At 35.0% G+C, this 19,123-nt stretch overlaps 1 protein-coding gene across 1 annotated transcript in view; it reads right to left on the bottom strand.

Moving 5' to 3' along the window:
- Window positions 1–19,123, bottom strand: part of MAN2A1 (mannosidase alpha class 2A member 1) — a 161,494-nt gene that overhangs the window by 36,415 nt on the left and 105,956 nt on the right. Inside the window, exons 13-16 of the mRNA XM_067731400.1 lie at window positions 10,668–10,833; window positions 9,126–9,344; window positions 8,277–8,399; window positions 5,028–5,142 (exon numbers count right to left, since the gene is read on the bottom strand). Coding sequence (XP_067587501.1) covers window positions 5,028–5,142; window positions 8,277–8,399; window positions 9,126–9,344; window positions 10,668–10,833 — 623 coding nt within the window. The remainder of the gene's footprint in view (window positions 1–5,027; window positions 5,143–8,276; window positions 8,400–9,125; window positions 9,345–10,667; window positions 10,834–19,123) is intronic.

Below are 19,123 nucleotides of genomic sequence, written 5' to 3'. Positions count from 1 at the left end.
TGGAAGGACTCCAGGGATGAGGGCCGCAGATTCAAGCATCCTTAGAAGATGAATTTAGGAGCAAGGAGTCAAGCACCAAAGAAACTTGATGTGAAAACAAGTGTTGTTAAGACTCTTTGATGGTGATACCTAATTGACCATCTAGTCTTTCTCTCCTAAGAAGTTAAAGAACAAACTCAAGGTCACTCTAGTTTGCTTAGAGGCGAAACTAAGGATTCAGATCTCTAATTCCCAAAGTGATTCTCTTATATGTTTAACTGGATACAATTCATTTTGGTTCTCTAAAAGTCAAGGGTCATGTTATGAATCCATTTAGATTATATATTCAAAACAGAAGAAAAGCAAAGCAACTTCTCTTTGATTGCTAAATATGTCCTTGGAAGGAAATTATCAGTCATTTCAGCCAAAGGAAAGTCTTTTCTTCCATACTTCTTGATGGCAGTTCATTACATTTTACCCCCAGGCTACTGTGTACTTTCTTTTGGCAAGATCCACTACATGCAGTACTTTCATAATATGTTGGTGGAAAACAGGCAAAAGTATTTACTGCGTTTAAGGTATTTCTCCTAAGGGCTGAAACATGGTTTACACAGACACATTCACTCACTCACTCACTCACAAACACCTGCCTAGGAGAACATAGTCCTGAGGGGGGAAAAATACCTTGAAGGTATACATTAACAGATCTGGAACCTGAACCTTGTGCCAGTGAAAATGAACATGATACATTGGTAACCCATAGCAACCTAATTCTTCAAAGTAGCAGTTTATGTCAGAAAATAGCACCAGTCTAATAATTACAACTCTGAAGACAAATGAAACTACGGCTCGTGAATGTCACTTACTGATCATAACATCACAACAAGATACGTATTTTTTGTGATGGTAAAATAACAAATTCCTATAACACAAGGTGGTACAGGGGTTTCTGCTTGTATTATATTCTATCTTCTAATCCAAGGTTAATGATAAAAGCTAAAGCAGCATATCTGGTAACATTTACAGCTTCAATTTAATGAAAGATGATTACACTACAAGAAAAATTAATCCCCACCTCTCCCACCTTTTCCTCCAGAAAAATGTTATTTTCTATAAATGAAATAATCTTTTAGAAATCATAAAATAGTCCTAAAAGGGCATTTCATTAAGTTATGGTCACCATAAAAAGGATTTATTTAACTTGATATAAGGCAAAGCGTGATGTTTCATTAGAAATCTCTGATCTTTTGAAGCTTTTAAAGCTTGTGAGCACAAAATTTCCTCTAATTTAATATTTCTAAAAACCTTTTGAATGTAATGTCTGAACAATAATGAAAATAAAATCACAATGTTTTTAATAGCTTAAATGATGTTAAGAGAGAGATTTTAAACTGTACTGCTTATTATTTTCAGAATCTGGAGAGAACACAAATAGAGAAACTAAAGTTAAATACCAAACCAAGAACAAAATCAGAAGTCAGGCTGCACCCGGGCCTCCCAACTCAGTTTGTTTCAAAATCAACAATGATCACACAGTTTATGTAATTTGGGAAGTGTTGGTTGATTTTTGTCCTTGACTTTGTTTTCTGCTGAAGATTAAATTGGGCAAAAGTTACTTTATGGAGAGAAGGATCAAAGAGTAACTAAAAAAGGAGATTGAGAAATTTAAATATATTTTGTCAGGTTTGCATTACCTTAGGTTTTAAAAGAATGTTTCAAGTAAATGGAATTTGAAAGGTTTAATATGAACGGATACTCAGTAAAGACAATCTATAATAAAACTCATTTTCTGTTTCTTCACCCTTCTTGCTCAGAGATAATAAAATCTTTTGTGTGATTAACTGGTTTAGTAAACATACAATTTCAGTATGTAATCTTAAAATATTAATAGTCTCCCTCTCCCCAACCCCCATTGATCAAGAATTTGGTACTAACAACAGGCTCTAGTCATTAATACTCATCCAAATAACCATATCCACTCAGTTTAAAGGGGGCAAAATTAGTTTATGCCTGAAAATAGTTTAATAAGTTAAGTTCAAGAATAGATATTTTTGTTATCTTAAGAACTTTAAAAACAAAGCCAATCTATAAAAGCTTGGAAGTTGGCTGAAGTATTCGTAGCACCTAAGATCAAAAGTCAGTTTGTCTATGCATTTTGATCAATCACTCAGAAGCCTAGTTTACAAGAGGCCAAAGTTCAAAAGAGCTGTCAAGTATTTCTTAGTACAGACGCTTTAGCGCTGCATAACCAAACCCTTTTCAGGTACTATGAACACCTAGAGAGTCAAACACCCTGAAGATTTCACATCTCTGTCACAGGCCTCGGTTAGTGATTTAATTAAAACCCACTAAGACAGGATCCAGACAACCTGCACCCTGACGCAATAGTGTATGAAAGGAAAGGAGAGATGGAAATGGGTCACAGAGGCTACCAAGAAAAGGCTCTATCTCTAGAACTGGGTTTTTTTTCTTTTTTTCCCCAGGAGCTCAGATACAAACATGGGAGGCTATACAGTTTGGAAGAAAGCCTTTCAGGTGATCTAATATCTCCATTTTTCACAAACTGTAGTCTTGTTGGGGAAAAAAAATGCTCTGGGCTTGAGACAGCAAAAAGAAAGATGGATCTGCCACTTTGAACAGTTACATATGCTGGTTTCATGTTCAGTCCAAGCAAGTACAGTAAAACTCATCTGAACAGCACTTTAAGTTAACTTCACATTATACCCAACTTATTTATCTGTCATTTCCCACAAACTTCTGAAGCTTCCTGCTTCCAAGCTGCAAAAATCTACCATCAGCAAAAAAGGCTTGAGCTCAAGTTTATTCCACTCACTGAGACATCCAGAGGCAATCTGAGGTCTGCATATTTATTTTTTATTAGTATTTTTGTTATGCTAATACTCTAAGTACTCCATTCAAAACAACCTCTATTCCTTAACTGACTAATCAGAGCCAGCACTGCCACCTTGGAGAGCTGGGGCTCAGTGAATTCTCCGTGGCCCCTGCTCCTGCTAAAGGGCTGCTGTCAGCCACTGGGCATTTCTGACTGCTCAGTAGGGGACAGGAGGGGAGGGGAAGAGGAGAAAAGACAAGCATTTAGTTCTGATGAGTGTGTTTATTGGAATAAGTAAACGGGCCAAGTCAGAGCCTATTAATTTCCAAATTGGCCATTGAAGCATGACGGCAAGCTAGGCTACAGCCAAAGAAGCAGAAGAGGGCCCTCTAATTTACAGAAACCACCCTTTGATATGAGACCCAGATCCCATGGCCAACAGAAGAAAACTCAGAAGTTGCATTGATGGACGGATGCAATTAAACAGAAGCAAAAGCAATTAAGCAAATACACCTGTTGAGAAGTTGGAATTTTTCTGATGAGTTGCTTCAGCAACTCTGAGACACAGCCTATCCCTAAATATAACTGATGAAAAGCAATAGTAAACCAAGTCTGATGATGGAGATCTGTGCCAAACGGTGCCATGTTATATTCAAGGAAGAACTTCTCCATTAAAACACAATAGTTTTAGCAAACTTACAAAGTAGATAAGCACATCTCCTGTGTGATCATGCTATTTTCTACCCATAAAATGAAACCTTTGGTGAAACATAGGTGAAGATGGAGTTTTAGGGCTCTCAGAAACAGTAAACAATGGCTTATGCAAGAGTACAAAGAGATAGCCAAAAATAGTGTTTCTGACTTAAAAGGTTTTGGGAAACTAAATAAAAGATTATTTCAAAACTACAAACTTTCTTGTAGGTAGCAAAGTGATTTCAGATAGTTGCAAAACACACATAGTTAGTGTCTAATATGACTTTACCATCTTCTAGAAGACCTTTTACTTCTTAATTCAACATACAAATCATGGGTAATCCTGAAAACATATCCCATTACCACCTAAGAAGTCACATGAGAAAGTTTGTCCACACCTGAAATTCTACCAAAAGGCAAACATCGTTGAGATTTGAAGTTTAAGAAAGTTAACTAAAAACAAAATCAAATTTAGACACTGAAATTTGAAAACTGAACTTAGTTGTCCAAGAAATTCCCTGAACATAGCAGCCTTTGCTTCCACACAAAACCTAAAAAGTAAACAGGGCCTGCCCATTCATTTTATCACTGGTTTTGAAATGCTTTATTGTCTACCTGCCTAAAGATTCTGGGAAAGAATATTTTCCTTTTCTAATTTTTCATCTTAGCTAACAGCAACAAAACATTTAAAGTGGCATTTTTATGAGGTCTTTTCTAAGAGAGTTGATATAATGGTAAATGGCCTGGTTATCAGGATTAAACTTGTGGTTGGAAGAGTACTCCATTCTAAAAAGAGCAAATTCAAAATCAACCAACAAAACTGTACAATTCTGAGATTGTTTGGGAACCACAGCTCCACCCAAATCCTATGGAAGGACCAGTGCCACGGTCCACAGTTCAGTTTCTAATGAGATCAAAGGCCTACTTCTTATCACTTGATTAACAAAGAAGCTGCTTCAATACTGTCCTAAAAGCAATGAAAACTGCCTGATTTTATGCTCTATAAGCTAAAGAGTCATAAACAAGCAGAACAAGCAGAGAACATTTTTCTTTTAAAGTTAAATTCTAGTAGTACACTATGACAATACATTCTATATTTAAGGCAGGCCGTGTGTGTGTGTGTGTGTGTGTGTGTGTGTGTGTGTGTGTGAGACAGAGGTAGTCAGTGATCCATTAATTGAAAGCCACATTTAATATAATTTCCATTTTATACGATAAAACCACTATACTGTTTTTAAATCTGAGAAATGAGCACATGACTTAAGACAAATACTGCAATAGGAAAGAGAAGATATACAGAAGAAAAGAACAAGTATATGTAAGGCGTTAAATGTTTTACCATTTTTAATTATCAAAGGGTAAATACTACATTTTAAATCATATGATAAGTCTGATGTCAAGGTTAGACAGATGATTGTTATCTCCGAAAACCAACTGCTAATTTATTAAAACCAACAAAAGAAAAGCAAGAATTCAAGAATCAGTATACATTTGTTTCACATCTGCGTTTCTGTTTTCTTACCATGTATGTTGTACAGTCGAACTCTGTGGGTAACATGTTCAAAAAAGCAAGTCACGTCCGAAAAAAACCTTCCATGTTGCACTATGACAAAGGGTGGTGTTGTGTAAACATAAGGCTGAGGAGGAAATCACATTTTTAAGAAAAGTATTTTGGCTTTTAGTTTTTCCAAGGAATGTTTATTATAGTTTCCAAACTGGCAAATGTATATCACCTGATACTTGTAATTTTAAGTGAAAAACAAACCTTACGAGGTATCAGAATATGTGCATGCTACAAAAATTGAATATAAGGTTTTGCATTAGACAAAAACTGCTGAAAATAGAAAATAAAAATCGTACAACCTGATTGGCCTAGATGATCTACAAACATTTCTCCCAGATATAAAAATTTCTAATTAAAATCTTTCTATATTGTCCATATGTTGTTTATTAGAATGAGCAATCGTTCTATAGCAGTGACATTTTCTCAGGTAAACATTTATTATAACCATGGCTCCCTAATGTTCAGGGGTTGGGAAGGTGGCTAGGATGACCACAGGGAGTCATCTTAAGCAAACAGGAAGCAGGAATCAGAAACATAGTTTAATCACAGTCAGGTTTACTACTCTAACACTGCCCTTTTACTCACAAGAACTAGCTGAATATAAAGCCAACTTCTAAACTCGGAAAAACTATGGCAACCACTGGTTTAGTTTTCATTATTTAGAATCTAGATTAAAGAAACTATGGGAATAAAACACATAGCTTATATGACACAGAAACAAAATTTAAAGCATTTATGAAGAATTTTATTTTCTTAAGTATTACACACCTTAGAAAGCTCAACAATAGCCTAAAAAGCTAGGCTTGCAATGTAGCACAAGATTTTTAGAACTGTGTAATTTTCTTCCAAATTTACCTCTTTGGCTAGAGAAAAATATTCTGAAATTAATATAATGCTTTATAGTTAACAAAGTTTTTGTTCCTAATTACCATATAGCTAGAAAGTAATGGAGGAGAATGAAACCTAGGACGGTGATGTCCGGGCCTTTTTCTGATAAACTCAGCTGTCTCTTTCCCTGATGTTCTTTTATTTCTTCTTTGTAAACATATGATGATTCTCTTTATCCTTCTATCTAATATTAGAGCTATTTAAAGATAAAATCATTTAAAATAAATTCGTAATTATAATTGTCCATGTATAATATTCTATAGCATAGCTACTTTTTTTTTTAAAAGAAAATGTCAGTCAAAACCAAATGCCTGTCTAATGACAAAAGCTGTTAAGTGAGAAAACACTGATGTAGCTTATACTTAGGATCCACTGCCTATCCTGAAATGCCTACTATGAGCTGTAGCTTACCTTTAATTCCTCAATGATTTAAAAAAACAGAAACAATGACAAATAACTAGAATCCTGAGTGTGGCCTACACAATCTCTTAAAATCTATATTTGATTTTGGTTAACAAGCTTTTCTAGAACAAAAGTAACTTTTTCAGGAGACAGGACCCTAGGCAACAAAATACGGAGAATAATTTATCTTAAAGTGGAGAAAACCTGTGTAAGTGTAAAAGCAAAGGAAGAAACTCTAAAGAAAAAAATACAAAATTGACTACACAAAAATTAAAAACTACTACATAACACAAAAATAGAAGAATTAACAAACTAAATGACACATTGAGAGCATAAATAGGATATAGGATTGCAATAAATAGGAAAAAGGATTAATTTTACCATATATAAAGAATACTTACAGATCCACAAGTCATATCGATAGAAAAATGGTCAAAGAACTTAAATAGGAAACTCATAAAAGAAATATGAAAGATAAAGACATAAAAAAGTTCAACCTCACTAATAATCAGAAAAATCTTAACAGTAAAATATTTTTCACTCATTATTATAAGTAAAGCATTTAATATGGCTAATTCTCAAAGCTTAGAATAGCATACTAGAGAGCTACTCTCAGAAAAACACTGGTGGGAGTGAATATGTATGCCATCTTTCTAGAGGGAAGATAAGTAGTACGTATATGTCAAAAGCCTTAAAAGGCTTCATCCACTGACACAAAATGACTCTTCTGGAAAGCTATTCTCAGGAAATAATTAGCACTGTACAAAAAGAATGCTACAGAGAAAGCTTATCACAATGTTACAGCAGTAAAGTACTGGGAGAAAATGTACATATGCAACAATAGGAAATTCTTTTTTTCCCCACATATATACACACAAACGCACATGTTTTTTGTGTGAGAACACTTAAGTTCTACCCTCTTAGCAAATTTCAATTATATAATACAGTGCTATCAACTAGTTACCATATTATATATCAGACCCTCAGACCTCATTCATCTTATAGCTAAAAGTTTTAAAACACAAAAGTGTATATTAAAACTGTGTTTTCAGGGCTTCCCTGGTGGCGCAGTGGTTGAGAGTCCGCCTGCCGATGCAGGGCACACGGGTTCGTGCCCCGGTCCGGGAAGATCCCACATGCTGTGGAGCGGCTGGGCCCGTGAGCTGAGCCTGCACGTCCGGAGCCTGTGCTCCGCAACGGGAGAGGCCACAGCAGTGAGAGGCCCGCATACCGCAAAAAACAAAAAAAAACAAAAAAAACAACCGTGTTTTCAAAGAACATATCAAATTGTGAGCACTGTCTCAATGAAAAATAAAATATGTTCATGTAGGAAGACAAAAACTTAAAAATGGGGGAAAAAAGATATGCACAGAATAAAAGACAGTAAAAATATATCAAAATGTTGGCAGGGGTTTTCATGGGCTTGTGGAATAGTTGGCAAATTTTATTGTTTTCTTAGTTTTCTGCATTAAATGTGCTAAGATTTGCATATACTACCTTTACAGTCAAGGGTAGGAAAACATTTTTTTGTTTGCTTTATAATAGTGCTAAAATTTAAGGAGAAAAATGGCTCAGTGGTCAATCTATTTTTCTCATATGGCTAGGAATTTTGTGTCTATATATATGCCATGCCACATATGTACACAACAACACAGCAGCACCCTAATCTTAAATCAAATCTAGTTTCTTTCCATAGAAAGCATTTGTCCACTGTAGCATCCTAACTGAATTTCAACTCTGAGAAATTATTTGTTTATCTAATATTCAACTAGAAATTGCTGTATGTCAATAATGATATATATAATGGAGCCAACTCATTTATTCCTAATAGATAACAAAATATTGAGATGCATTTATTTTGCTCCTCATTATTCTTTCAATAAGTGCTTATTCACTGCTCAGCTCACCAGCACTTACCTTGGCTTCCCCATCTGGTAAGAAGAGGTAGGCACCACTTTTGTCCTTTTTACTTGTGGTTCCATACCATGAAAACTGCACTTTTACTTCATGACTTTTACCATCTCCTTTATTTATCATTTCCTAAGGATAAAAAAAAAAAATTAAGGTAACTCACAATTAAGACATTAACAAGTTGTATCTAGTTACACGTATATGTCAATTCCAAAAAAAAAAAATTACCTGGCAATAGATTCAAAAATGATAACATTCACCCTCTAATACTCACAATTCTTAGATAAACACTCAAAATTTTATACTTACCCTTAGGATTTAAAATCTTTGCCATAGGAACAAAAAGAACACATTTCACCAAGGAAGAAAGAGATATACAAATTAAGAGATTAGACCAGTACTTCTCAAACTTTCTGTAGCAAAGGAGTGGATTTACTTTTATTTCCAATATGCATGGAACAATATTTTTGTAAAATACAATGAAAGTGAATTACTAGAAAAATTAAAGTGATATGCCAAATATACACTCAAATTTTTTATTATTAGATTCAATAGGCATAATTTTACTCAGTCAAATTACTTTAAAGTTTCCATAAACATTTCTAAACAGCCACAGCTTCCATACTTATCTTGTGGACAAATAACAAACAGTCCACTGAGCAGCACCCCCCACAGACCACACTTATAAGGAGCAAGTGGTCACTGTGGACCACAAGGAGAAGGTACATATAGCTTACATCTATCCTTTCTCCCAGAGAATCTGTGTCCACTTTTCCCACTTTGCAGAAGTAATCTGCATATATTATAATAAAAGTGACAAGACTTCTATAAATTTCAGAACTATTCAGAACATACCTCCATAAGCCCAGAGTGACCAAACCGCAGCTTAATAAAGGAGTTCTCTAGAGTTATATCTTCTTGAGCATTTTTTATATTATTCATGTTGAAAATTCCTTTATTTGCTATATGACCATTATACAGGGCATATTCAGCTAAATGTGGATTTGAACTTGCTGTTTCCAAAATCTTATATACCTTCAGTCCCAATGGTGGCATCTGTGCTAGAAAAGAGATCTTTACAAGATAAAGGAGAGAATTTATTAAAGAGAAATGTATCTACTGAAAGGAAACCATATATACTTCTAGTAAAAAGGAGAAACTACCATATTTAAAAAAGAGAATATAGTAATATTCCATAAATATATTTTGATAACTTATGGGTAGAGTATCCACATCTCTGTTTATCCAGGGAAACTAATAACTTCAAGTGGGTAAGACTATCAAAGACATTACTGCTTTCATCCAATATATGAAATTATGTGACCATCCTCAATTGTCCTACGGTGCTCATAATGGATGCTCAGACAGGGAAATGCTCCACGAAGGTAAGGGTTTATTGTGAACAATGATTTTTCCTAATTATTAGGAATCTTTTAATAATACTATAATATTTCAGTACATTAAAAATAAAAATGGTAAGTGTAACAATATAAATATTAAGCACATTAGTTCAATCAACACCAGCCATCAAATGCCTGGGGGCCAGCAGACACTGAACAAGGCATGGAGGATGCACCCATGACTCCTGCCTTCCAGGAGCTCCTGTTCCATTCTCTAAATGGGGTGTTTCCTGTAAAATCTGACCAAAACTGGTGTTATACTTTCCTTTCTATCTAAAGGATTATGAATTTATAAGAGCAGCCAGCAATGGCTTTTAATTTTCTTTTAGAGTTCCTAGCTTATGTCTGTGTCTTTAGGGTTTGGAGAACAATTTAAATTGTACTCCAAACTATAAAATTTAGATCTTTCCAGTGATATGGAGGTTCAGTTTAATATTGCTTATTTTAAGACATTTCCCCCCAAAAATGTCTATTATTTGAATCCAGATTTTTTCCATAATTATCTCAGAAAAGAAGCATCTTACTTATTTTAGGAAGTCTTTCTTTCACAGTATATTAATGTCACCTTTGCAGTGAAAAGTTGAAAGTATCCCAAGTTATTTAGAAGGATGGTATTTATCTCCATTTCCATATTTATAACTGTCATTAAATTAAGTTAGACAAAAAGTTCAAAATTTTATGAGAAATGATTACTTCATGACTTCAGGAACAAGTTACAATAGATATACAAAGATATACAATATACATACTAATAACATTCTAAAAATAACATACAACACACATACTAACAAAGATATTGATATTTTGGAAAATACAGGATCTATTTTCCTTTAGTGTCATTTAACTCACCAGTTAAATCCTCTGGCATTTACACCTTTAACCACTTTACATACACCAACTTGACAGCTCTCAGGGATATATATTAATACACATATAAACTATATACTGGCTATGCTTTTTTCATGTTGCCTCTCTAAGTTCTATAGAGAGCACATACCTCATAGGCTGTCTGTGAAACAGTACTTGCTGTATCCCACACTGCACTCATTTGAATTTCCACGGGCTTTCCTGAAGCAGAGGATACTTGCGCTGTCGGGGAGCTCACACAGACTGAGACTACTGAGTTTCGGTCTTGTTCTGAAGGATTGTAGACCACAAGATACCTGCAAAAACAGTCGCTTTACTATTGGGGTCTCAAGATATTTGAACTTTTCCACATTATTTGTGAGATTTCAGGTCATAGACAGTCATAAAGCCAACACAAGGAGAAGAATTATAAGAAACAGTCTGGTAAAACTTTTGGAGAACAGGCAATTTCATCACAACAAATACCACACAGTACAAAGAGTAATGAAATAATGACTCAGACATTCTAAGAATAAATGTTATACAAATGAAAGACATTAATACAACTATAATTAAGTTATTTCTATGTCCCAGAAAATGACTTATATACATACGGTTTTATTGGTCTTTCTAAAATAACCAGCCCTATACCATTACTATCCTGATCCCTGCCTAACTCACTGAACAAGAAAATACATAAATTGTCTGTTTGCATTTTAGTCACAACTAATTTCAATTAAAATTCATTTAGTTCATTCATTTTAGATCATTAAAACACAGTGAAATGTACAGCTATACATGCAGAATCACATAATTCACATATATATTTTATACACAGGGGCCCTTATTATCCAAGAGAGTTGGTTCTAGAGGAAAGGTCATTTGAAGTGAATCCACTTAAAATAGAGGATGAAATTTTATAATAAATAGTGGTAAAATAATTGATTGGAACTTGGCTAGAAAAGGGAAATAACGACTATTAAAATAAGTTTAGGCAATATTTGCAACTAAGTATAATTCTTAGAATGAAGTAGGTTTTTGGCAAAATTTTTCCAACAATATTTTATATTAGTACATTATGACATCCTTCACATAACATTTCATTTTTACAGGATGGTTTTAAACATAACTATATTTATAAAAAATATTCAAGGACTTAATCATTTTTCTAAAAGTTCTCTCTCAATTCTTTGATATTTAAATAATTGTCAGTTGAATCCCCTAACATCCTTGGTTTTCTCAGTAGCATAACTCTGCTGGATCCTCACTGCTTCATGGCTTTGCCTGTGAGTAAAAACGTTCTAGATCATCATGTCACAGACTTCATGAATTATGCACTCTTTGTAACATTTATGATTTTACTTTATAAACAATTTGCATCATATTATCTTCAAATAAAATAAGCAGTATCAAAGAGGATATTTGACTAATAATATAACTGATTCAATAGTGAATATTTTCATGATCTGAAATATTTTGCTTTCCTACATAATTTTGTAACTTCAGGAACACAGAAATGAATAGTCAGTCAACCACTTCTCCCTCTTACCCATAGGTGATATCAGACTTGGTCCAAACAAGCTAGCATTGTTTATTTAGTGCATCAGAAAGCCTAGCAGCGCTCTTTTATCCTATATGTGTCCTGTATATTTCAACTGCATTGCAAATGGTTTGTCAGGAAATAAAATTAATACAGTGGCCAAAACTAAAGTGAAGGATAACAGAAAAGCACGAAGGAAAAGAAAGAGGATGTAGTGTAAAACCTATAAAATGTTTGATTTATAAGTTGTTTATCAGCTGAAGCACTTTTGATTGAGACAGTACTGTGAGATACCAAAGGTAACAATATATGACAATAAGAACGTCTCTGGCTCCTATTAGGCTTGTAGTATATACATCAGGATCACAAGATCTAACTTACACCATTTACGTTCATTGAGATTCCACATGTATACGAGAAAAGAGCAGCTGAAGCATGCAGGCAAAAACATATCTACAAAGGGCACTGAAGCCTCAAAGTGCTAGGCAAAACCCCATTTTTATCCACAGAAGCAATTCTCAAGGAGAGTGAGAATACTGCCCCCTTGAGAGGTGTGCTTAACAGACTTACCTGAAGGAATCAACCTATTTGCACCCTCCCACTGCCCTCCACCAGAGCTCACGTTTTGCCTGATTGTTCTCCTATCACAAACACACCTGGAGAATCACAAATGCCAGGGTTCATTGTTATCAACTACACTATATTATATTCCTCAGGTACACGGGAGAAGAAAAGCAGTTGAGGATCACTCATGTCCAGCACCAAAGATGTTCAAACCAGCATCCCAGAAATGAGTGACTTACTACTGAACCCCATGTGCCCAGAGGCTTAGAGCCAGTATGTGAAGAACTCTAGAACATGTAGTCTGAAGACTTAGGCCAGTCCCTTAATTCTGCAGAAGTCATGAGGCAGACCTAGGTACAGAACCCAGCATCCCCACTTTGATGCTCTACTACCCAGAGCTGGCTATAAAGGCTCTGATAATAAAATATAAAGTGTCCAAGCAATAAATTAGGTAGCAAGCACCCAAAACACTGATTCTTCCCAGCGAGTAAGAAAATGACTCAAATTTAAAGCAAATAATAATTTCAACCATACATTTCGTTTTGTACAATATTAAATAGCTTTTTATAATAAGCTGTGAACTATGTTCTGTTTTGTTTCATTTTCATAGCTAATTAGTATTTGACCATAATGATGTTTCTACTGTACTGAATGATTATGTAATTATCATGTCAGGAATCTATTCAAAAACTAAATGTGTAGAGTATATAATGAGTATAAAGCTGCACTAAGAAAATAATTTTTTAACATAATTAGAGATTCCCAGCATGTTCAAGTGCATCACAGCACACATTTATCTGATACACAAACCTCTACGTACATTTCAAGTAGAGTACAGAGAAAGCATTATCATACATGAATTATATTTCCTTGGGAAATAAGTACAGCATCACAAATTAACTAAATTTTCATTGTCATTATCATGTTTAGTAGTCAAACATTTGTTACACTGCCAATATCTCCAAACATGAATCCTTTTAAGTCAATCAATTGTGAACGGAACCAGGAGGTTTCATATCATAATATCATACTCACTTATTAAAAATTAATATTATTTCATCCACACTAACAGATGAAAAGAGTAAAATATCGCTGAAAAATGGGGCTAGTTAATTTCTATTTTATCTTGGAAGTAACTATATAGGAAGCTCAGAAATATTTTTTCCCAATTTCCCCTATATTTGCATTAGCTTCTTATCTATCATCTGTCACCAGGTCACATCCAGCCTCCTAGCTCGCATTATGACATTAAGCCCCTGCAACTTGCCTACAGGCAATTATCTCAATTTTCTATATACAATGAACAACCTTCACCTCATGAAGATACCTGCCAATCAAATGAGAGGGCAAACTATGATCTACTGTGGCTGAGGGAAAAAGGAATGGAGAGAAATGAAAAGACATCTGTACGCTCATGTCAAACTGGGAGTCATTTTAGGAAGAACTATAATTCCACTGTAAACGAGGTTCTGTCCTTGAAGATTCTAATGAGGAGGAGTATATTTAGAATTTCCTCACTCCTTTTGTAGAAATGATTTATGTCATTTATGTCATGTTAAGAAAGACAACTGTGGCATTCCAGGTCCTCTCTCTGAGGCAAATCTAATCAGTGCCTACTATGAACAAAAGACTAGGACCACGTGGACTTCGTTCTTGGACTGGACATAGGGCAGAATGAAAGTAAGATGCCTCTTGGTGAGAGTGAAGCTGGAGTTAACCACTTACAGTGTGCTTCCTGTATGCCGGGGTTCAGTCCTCAGGCCTATAATCTATGAGGCACAGCCTTTCATCCTTCACTGGACAGATAGGAGAGCTGAGGTTCAGGGAGGTTAGGTATGTTGCAGAGGCGCAAGCAGCTACAAGTGCCACAACAGACTTAGAACTCAGTCCTACCCCTATTACCATCTTCTTAACCATCCTAACCACTTTATTCACAGGCCAAGCTTATAACAACCATTTTGACAACTGCGGTTTCCTGTGGAGATTCCCTTAGTTCCTAATTCACTTGAGAAGAACTTTGTCTTCACTGATGCCAAAGATCCCCACAGACCTTCTATATTCAGGAAGCTCAGGATGAACAAAGAGCTATTTACATTTCAGTACATTTTATCTGTGAAAGAAAATTTATAAACTGGAACGCTGGCATAGAAAATATCTTGTAACATATACTAAAGAGTTTATCTTATGACCTCACTGCATGAGAAAAGCAAAAACATTATTCAAAAAACCATTAAAAAATACTACATACATTTATGGCTGTGCAAAGAAGACAGAAATGAAAAATATTTGCAAGTCCCCTGTAAGTGCAGTTTAAAACCAATTAAGCGAACACCAGGTTATATGAAAAGTAATTGTAACTTCATGTGCCTAGTGTAGTACCTGGCATGGAATAACATTCAATAAATAGTTGATGAATGAGTAACACACAAAAATCCCAGTAGGAGAATTTATCATTTGTGAATAATACCTACTAGTGTGGAGCTTTATCATTTTCATTTTGATTATTTTAATTCCTTAAAAAATAGCATCGACAAGCTATGCAATTAACCCCTTTGCAAAGATGGGGGAAATGACAGATCCAAGATCACAGAGAAAGTTAAGAACAAAGCAAAGAGTAGAGCTCACTCTGTTCAATTCTTAATCAATGACAGCATATTAAAAAATTCAAACAATATATTCATCTTCTCTAAGTAGCCTCATTAGTGGAGCATCATCTAAAGAAGAGTAGTAACCTTTGTACCGTATTCTGAATACGAAAATATATAGTTTTATATGTTTACAAAAATTGCACTTTCTAGATATGAACTTTTCATATAGTCTACCTAGTTTTCTAGGTTTAAAACATAATGCTTACCATATTAGCCAACAGGAAAAAAAAATTAAGCTATAAAAACAAAGGGAGCCTTTCTGAGATACGTTAGATCTTCAAAAATCATGATTAGTTCTGCGAGTCCTTAGCTCTGGAGTCAGATACATTCAAGTTCAAAAACCCACTATAGCACTTAGAATTTGAGAGGCTTTGGACACGTGATTTCATTTCTTCAAGCCTTAATATCTTTATTTACAAAATCAGGAGACAAGATTGCAATTAGGGTTAAATGATAAAATGTTTGGAAAATCACAGAGCTCAGAGCTCAGACCTGGCACAAAGTAGAATCTCAACAGCAATTAAATCTCTCCTTTCCCTTATAAGACCCTCCTGGTGTCCTGACCAGATACCCTGCTACATGAATCACACGAATGGCGGAATGAATGTTTTAATTAACTCAGGTCACTGAGCTGCCTTATATGCTTTCTTATGTAAGGCATATATAAATCTAAATAAAAGAAATTAACAAAACCACCCATGTTATAACATAGATACCTTAAAACAAGAGTTCAGATAATATGGCGGGGGGGCTGGAGATAAATAAAGAGATGCACATAATCTACACACGTACAAAGTAACCATATGGCATGTGGCTAAATTAAAAGGCAAGAAAAAAAAAAAAGGACAGAGAGAAGGACTCCTCATGGTATGTGTAGTTATAACCTTATGAATGTGACTACACAGTCCCTGTTCTGAATATCTACAGTCTAGAAGGGGAGAAAGAGAAATTGTTGAGTTCAATATAATAGGGTAGGTAATAATACAAAACTATGTACAGTGTGTCTTGTGATACACACAAGAAGATGGCAGTCAGGATGATTAAGAATTAATCAGGAGAGCATTCAAAACAGAAAATTAATTAATACAAAATGAGCAAAATGTATATACAGAAGTTGACAGAACTTTACTGAGGGACATAAAAGTGAATGAATGAAGAGACATACTTTTCTAGGTGAGAAAACTAAAATACTGCAAAATATACAACTCTCCTAAAATTAATTCATGAATCTTATGCACTGCCAACCAAAATCCCACTGAAATCCTTTTACTGGGAGAAAGGGAGCAAAACAATCCTATGATACATCTACAGTAATAGATGGGCAAGATAAATGGTTAAACAAATGCATTAAAACAATATGCCAACACTGATTCTAGATGAATTAAAAAATTTAAAAACAGAAAAAACGATACAAAATCAGTAAGAAAAATAAATATAAAATTTGTGGTACAAATTCTCTTTTTAACCGTAACAGAAAAATACAGCAAAGCAAAAGACTGGCAGATTTGATAACAAAAAGCTTAGAACATTTTCTATATTAAAAAATAAGATTAAAGAATAAAAAAATAAAAGGAGATCAAATTTGGGATATTTGTAAAGTGCTCCTACAAATCAATAGAAATATAAACACTCAAGTGGAAAAAATGAGCATTTTTCTTTCACCAAACTGAAGTTGAAAAATAAACAATGCTTCCACTTCCAGGAGAGATGAAGTAGTTGACGAGAGCTCTCACTTCTATGGGCCAACTAGAAAAACCAGATAAAATACAGTAATCATCTGCTTGAAGGCAACAGAGAACTGCTGAGGAGAAAAAACTGCAGAGAAGAGAGCTGCCTTCTCTAGCCATTTTCACCCTGGGCTGTGCCAATTCTCAGCACGGGAAAGGCTGAGTTCCCTGCAAAACCCAGAACAAAGCCTAGAGAAGTTTCACTGTGGTGGCAAAGAGGCTAAAAGGCACTTGGTGAGGATGTAGAAAGCTTCAAGTGCACAGTTGGCTTTCTCATCAGTCCATGTGCCAAACACTGGGAGCTGCACAGAAAAGGAGGCTTAAAATCTAAACAGAAAGCTTCTAAAAAGTAGAGCAGAGACATATCATGAGGTTTTAGAACCCACCAGGGAATAGGGCCTACAGAATATACCAGGCTATTAGTTGAAAACTTAATGAGCTAGATGAAGAAGACATTGAGAGAATTAGCCTCAATTTAGCACAGCCCTTGACTGGAGTAAGAGTGAACACTCTCTAGAAGATAGTTTCTAGAGCCTATAAAATTTTTCTACACAATGTCTAGCACTTAATATAAAAAGCTGAGACATCTGCAAAGACAGAGCCACATGATTAAACAACAAAAAGACAGAAGAATTAGAACCACACATCTGGATATTGGCGTTAACTGATAAGCCTTTAAAATGATAATTACTATGTCCAAGGAAAGAGGAAAACATGAATACAGTAGATGAAAAGATAAAGAATTCCACCACAGAAACTGAATATGTCAAAAATTAACTGAATGAAATTCTAGAAGGATAAATATTTGAAATTAAGGACTCAGCCGATATGTTTAACAACAGAGTAGATTAAGCAGAAGAGAAGTTAAACTGTTAACAGAGATACTTCCTCTAGATTCTGGGATTTTTAGCGAACATCCTGCAGCTACTTTTTAGACATCTAGATATAAAACACTATTCTACAAAAAGTACGCATTTTTTAAATAATCAGAAAAATACAACCACAAAAACATGTAACTTTTTAAAAGGTCAGGGAGAGATAGCCAAGTAAAAGTAGGGAAATACACTCTAGGTACAGTGACCATAAGAATAATGGCACAGATATATAAAGAAAAAAAGGACATTATTTTCAGGACATACAGGTCATTCAATATCACTAGAATCTACATAGTAAAGCGCATGTCTAAAATGCCAATATATGGAGCTAGAAAGAGAGATAAATCTCAAATCACAGTGAGTAGTGAGGTGTCTTTAAGTCATCACAAATTGCTAAAAACCTTATTATATGGGGTATGGGGAGTGACTTGAAGGTTTAACATGGTCAGATTCATTTTTAATAGGTACTTCTAGTTGCCAGGTAGAGGAAGGATTTAAGGAGTCAAGACTCAAAGGAGGAAGACCAAGTAAATAGCTACAACAGCCAAGGTAGAAAAGGTGAAAACCTAAGTTACAGGAGCTGGTAGAAATGCAAAAAGAGGAACAAGTCTGAGAAACAGGTAGGAATTCTTATTAATAGGAATTTTTGGATTCCTTGGAGAAGGATGCATAAGCCACAAGGAAAAGTCTGTAATTCCTGTTTTGCAGTTAGGGTGGCATAGATATGGTAGCGCCACTAACCAAGATTGAATCCCTAAGGATGGGTGGAAGACATATCAAGATAAAGGTGATAAATCCAGTATCAGACCTCTCAAACTTGAGGTACCTGAGGGATATCTACATAGATTTATCCTGATGTTCTTAAATTAATTATCCCACTTATCCACTGGAAATACACTGGTTTCCAGGTATGGTAGGCAGAATAATTCCACCCCCCTGCCCACCCCAGGATGTCCACATCCTAATCCCCAGAACCTATGAATATGTTACCTTACATAGCAAAAGAGACTTTGCAGATGTGATTAAATTAAGGGTCTTGGGATAGGGAGATTTCCTGGATTATCCAAGTGGGCCCAATATAATCACAAGGTCCTTATAAGAGAGAGACTGAGAAGTCTAACAGAGAAGGTGGCCACGTGACAACAGAAGCAAGAGGCTGGAATGTGTGTGGAAGGGGCCACAGGCCAAGCAATGCAGGTGACCATTAGACGATGAAACAGGCAAAGGATCAGATTTTTCCCTCAGAGCCTCCA

This window comes from Pseudorca crassidens, chromosome 3, assembly GCF_039906515.1.
Source record: "Pseudorca crassidens isolate mPseCra1 chromosome 3, mPseCra1.hap1, whole genome shotgun sequence".
Classification (NCBI taxonomy): Eukaryota; Metazoa; Chordata; class Mammalia; order Artiodactyla; family Delphinidae; genus Pseudorca; species Pseudorca crassidens.
The sequence above is the reverse complement of the archived record's forward strand: the minus strand, read 5'-3'. Positions and strand labels throughout refer to the sequence as shown.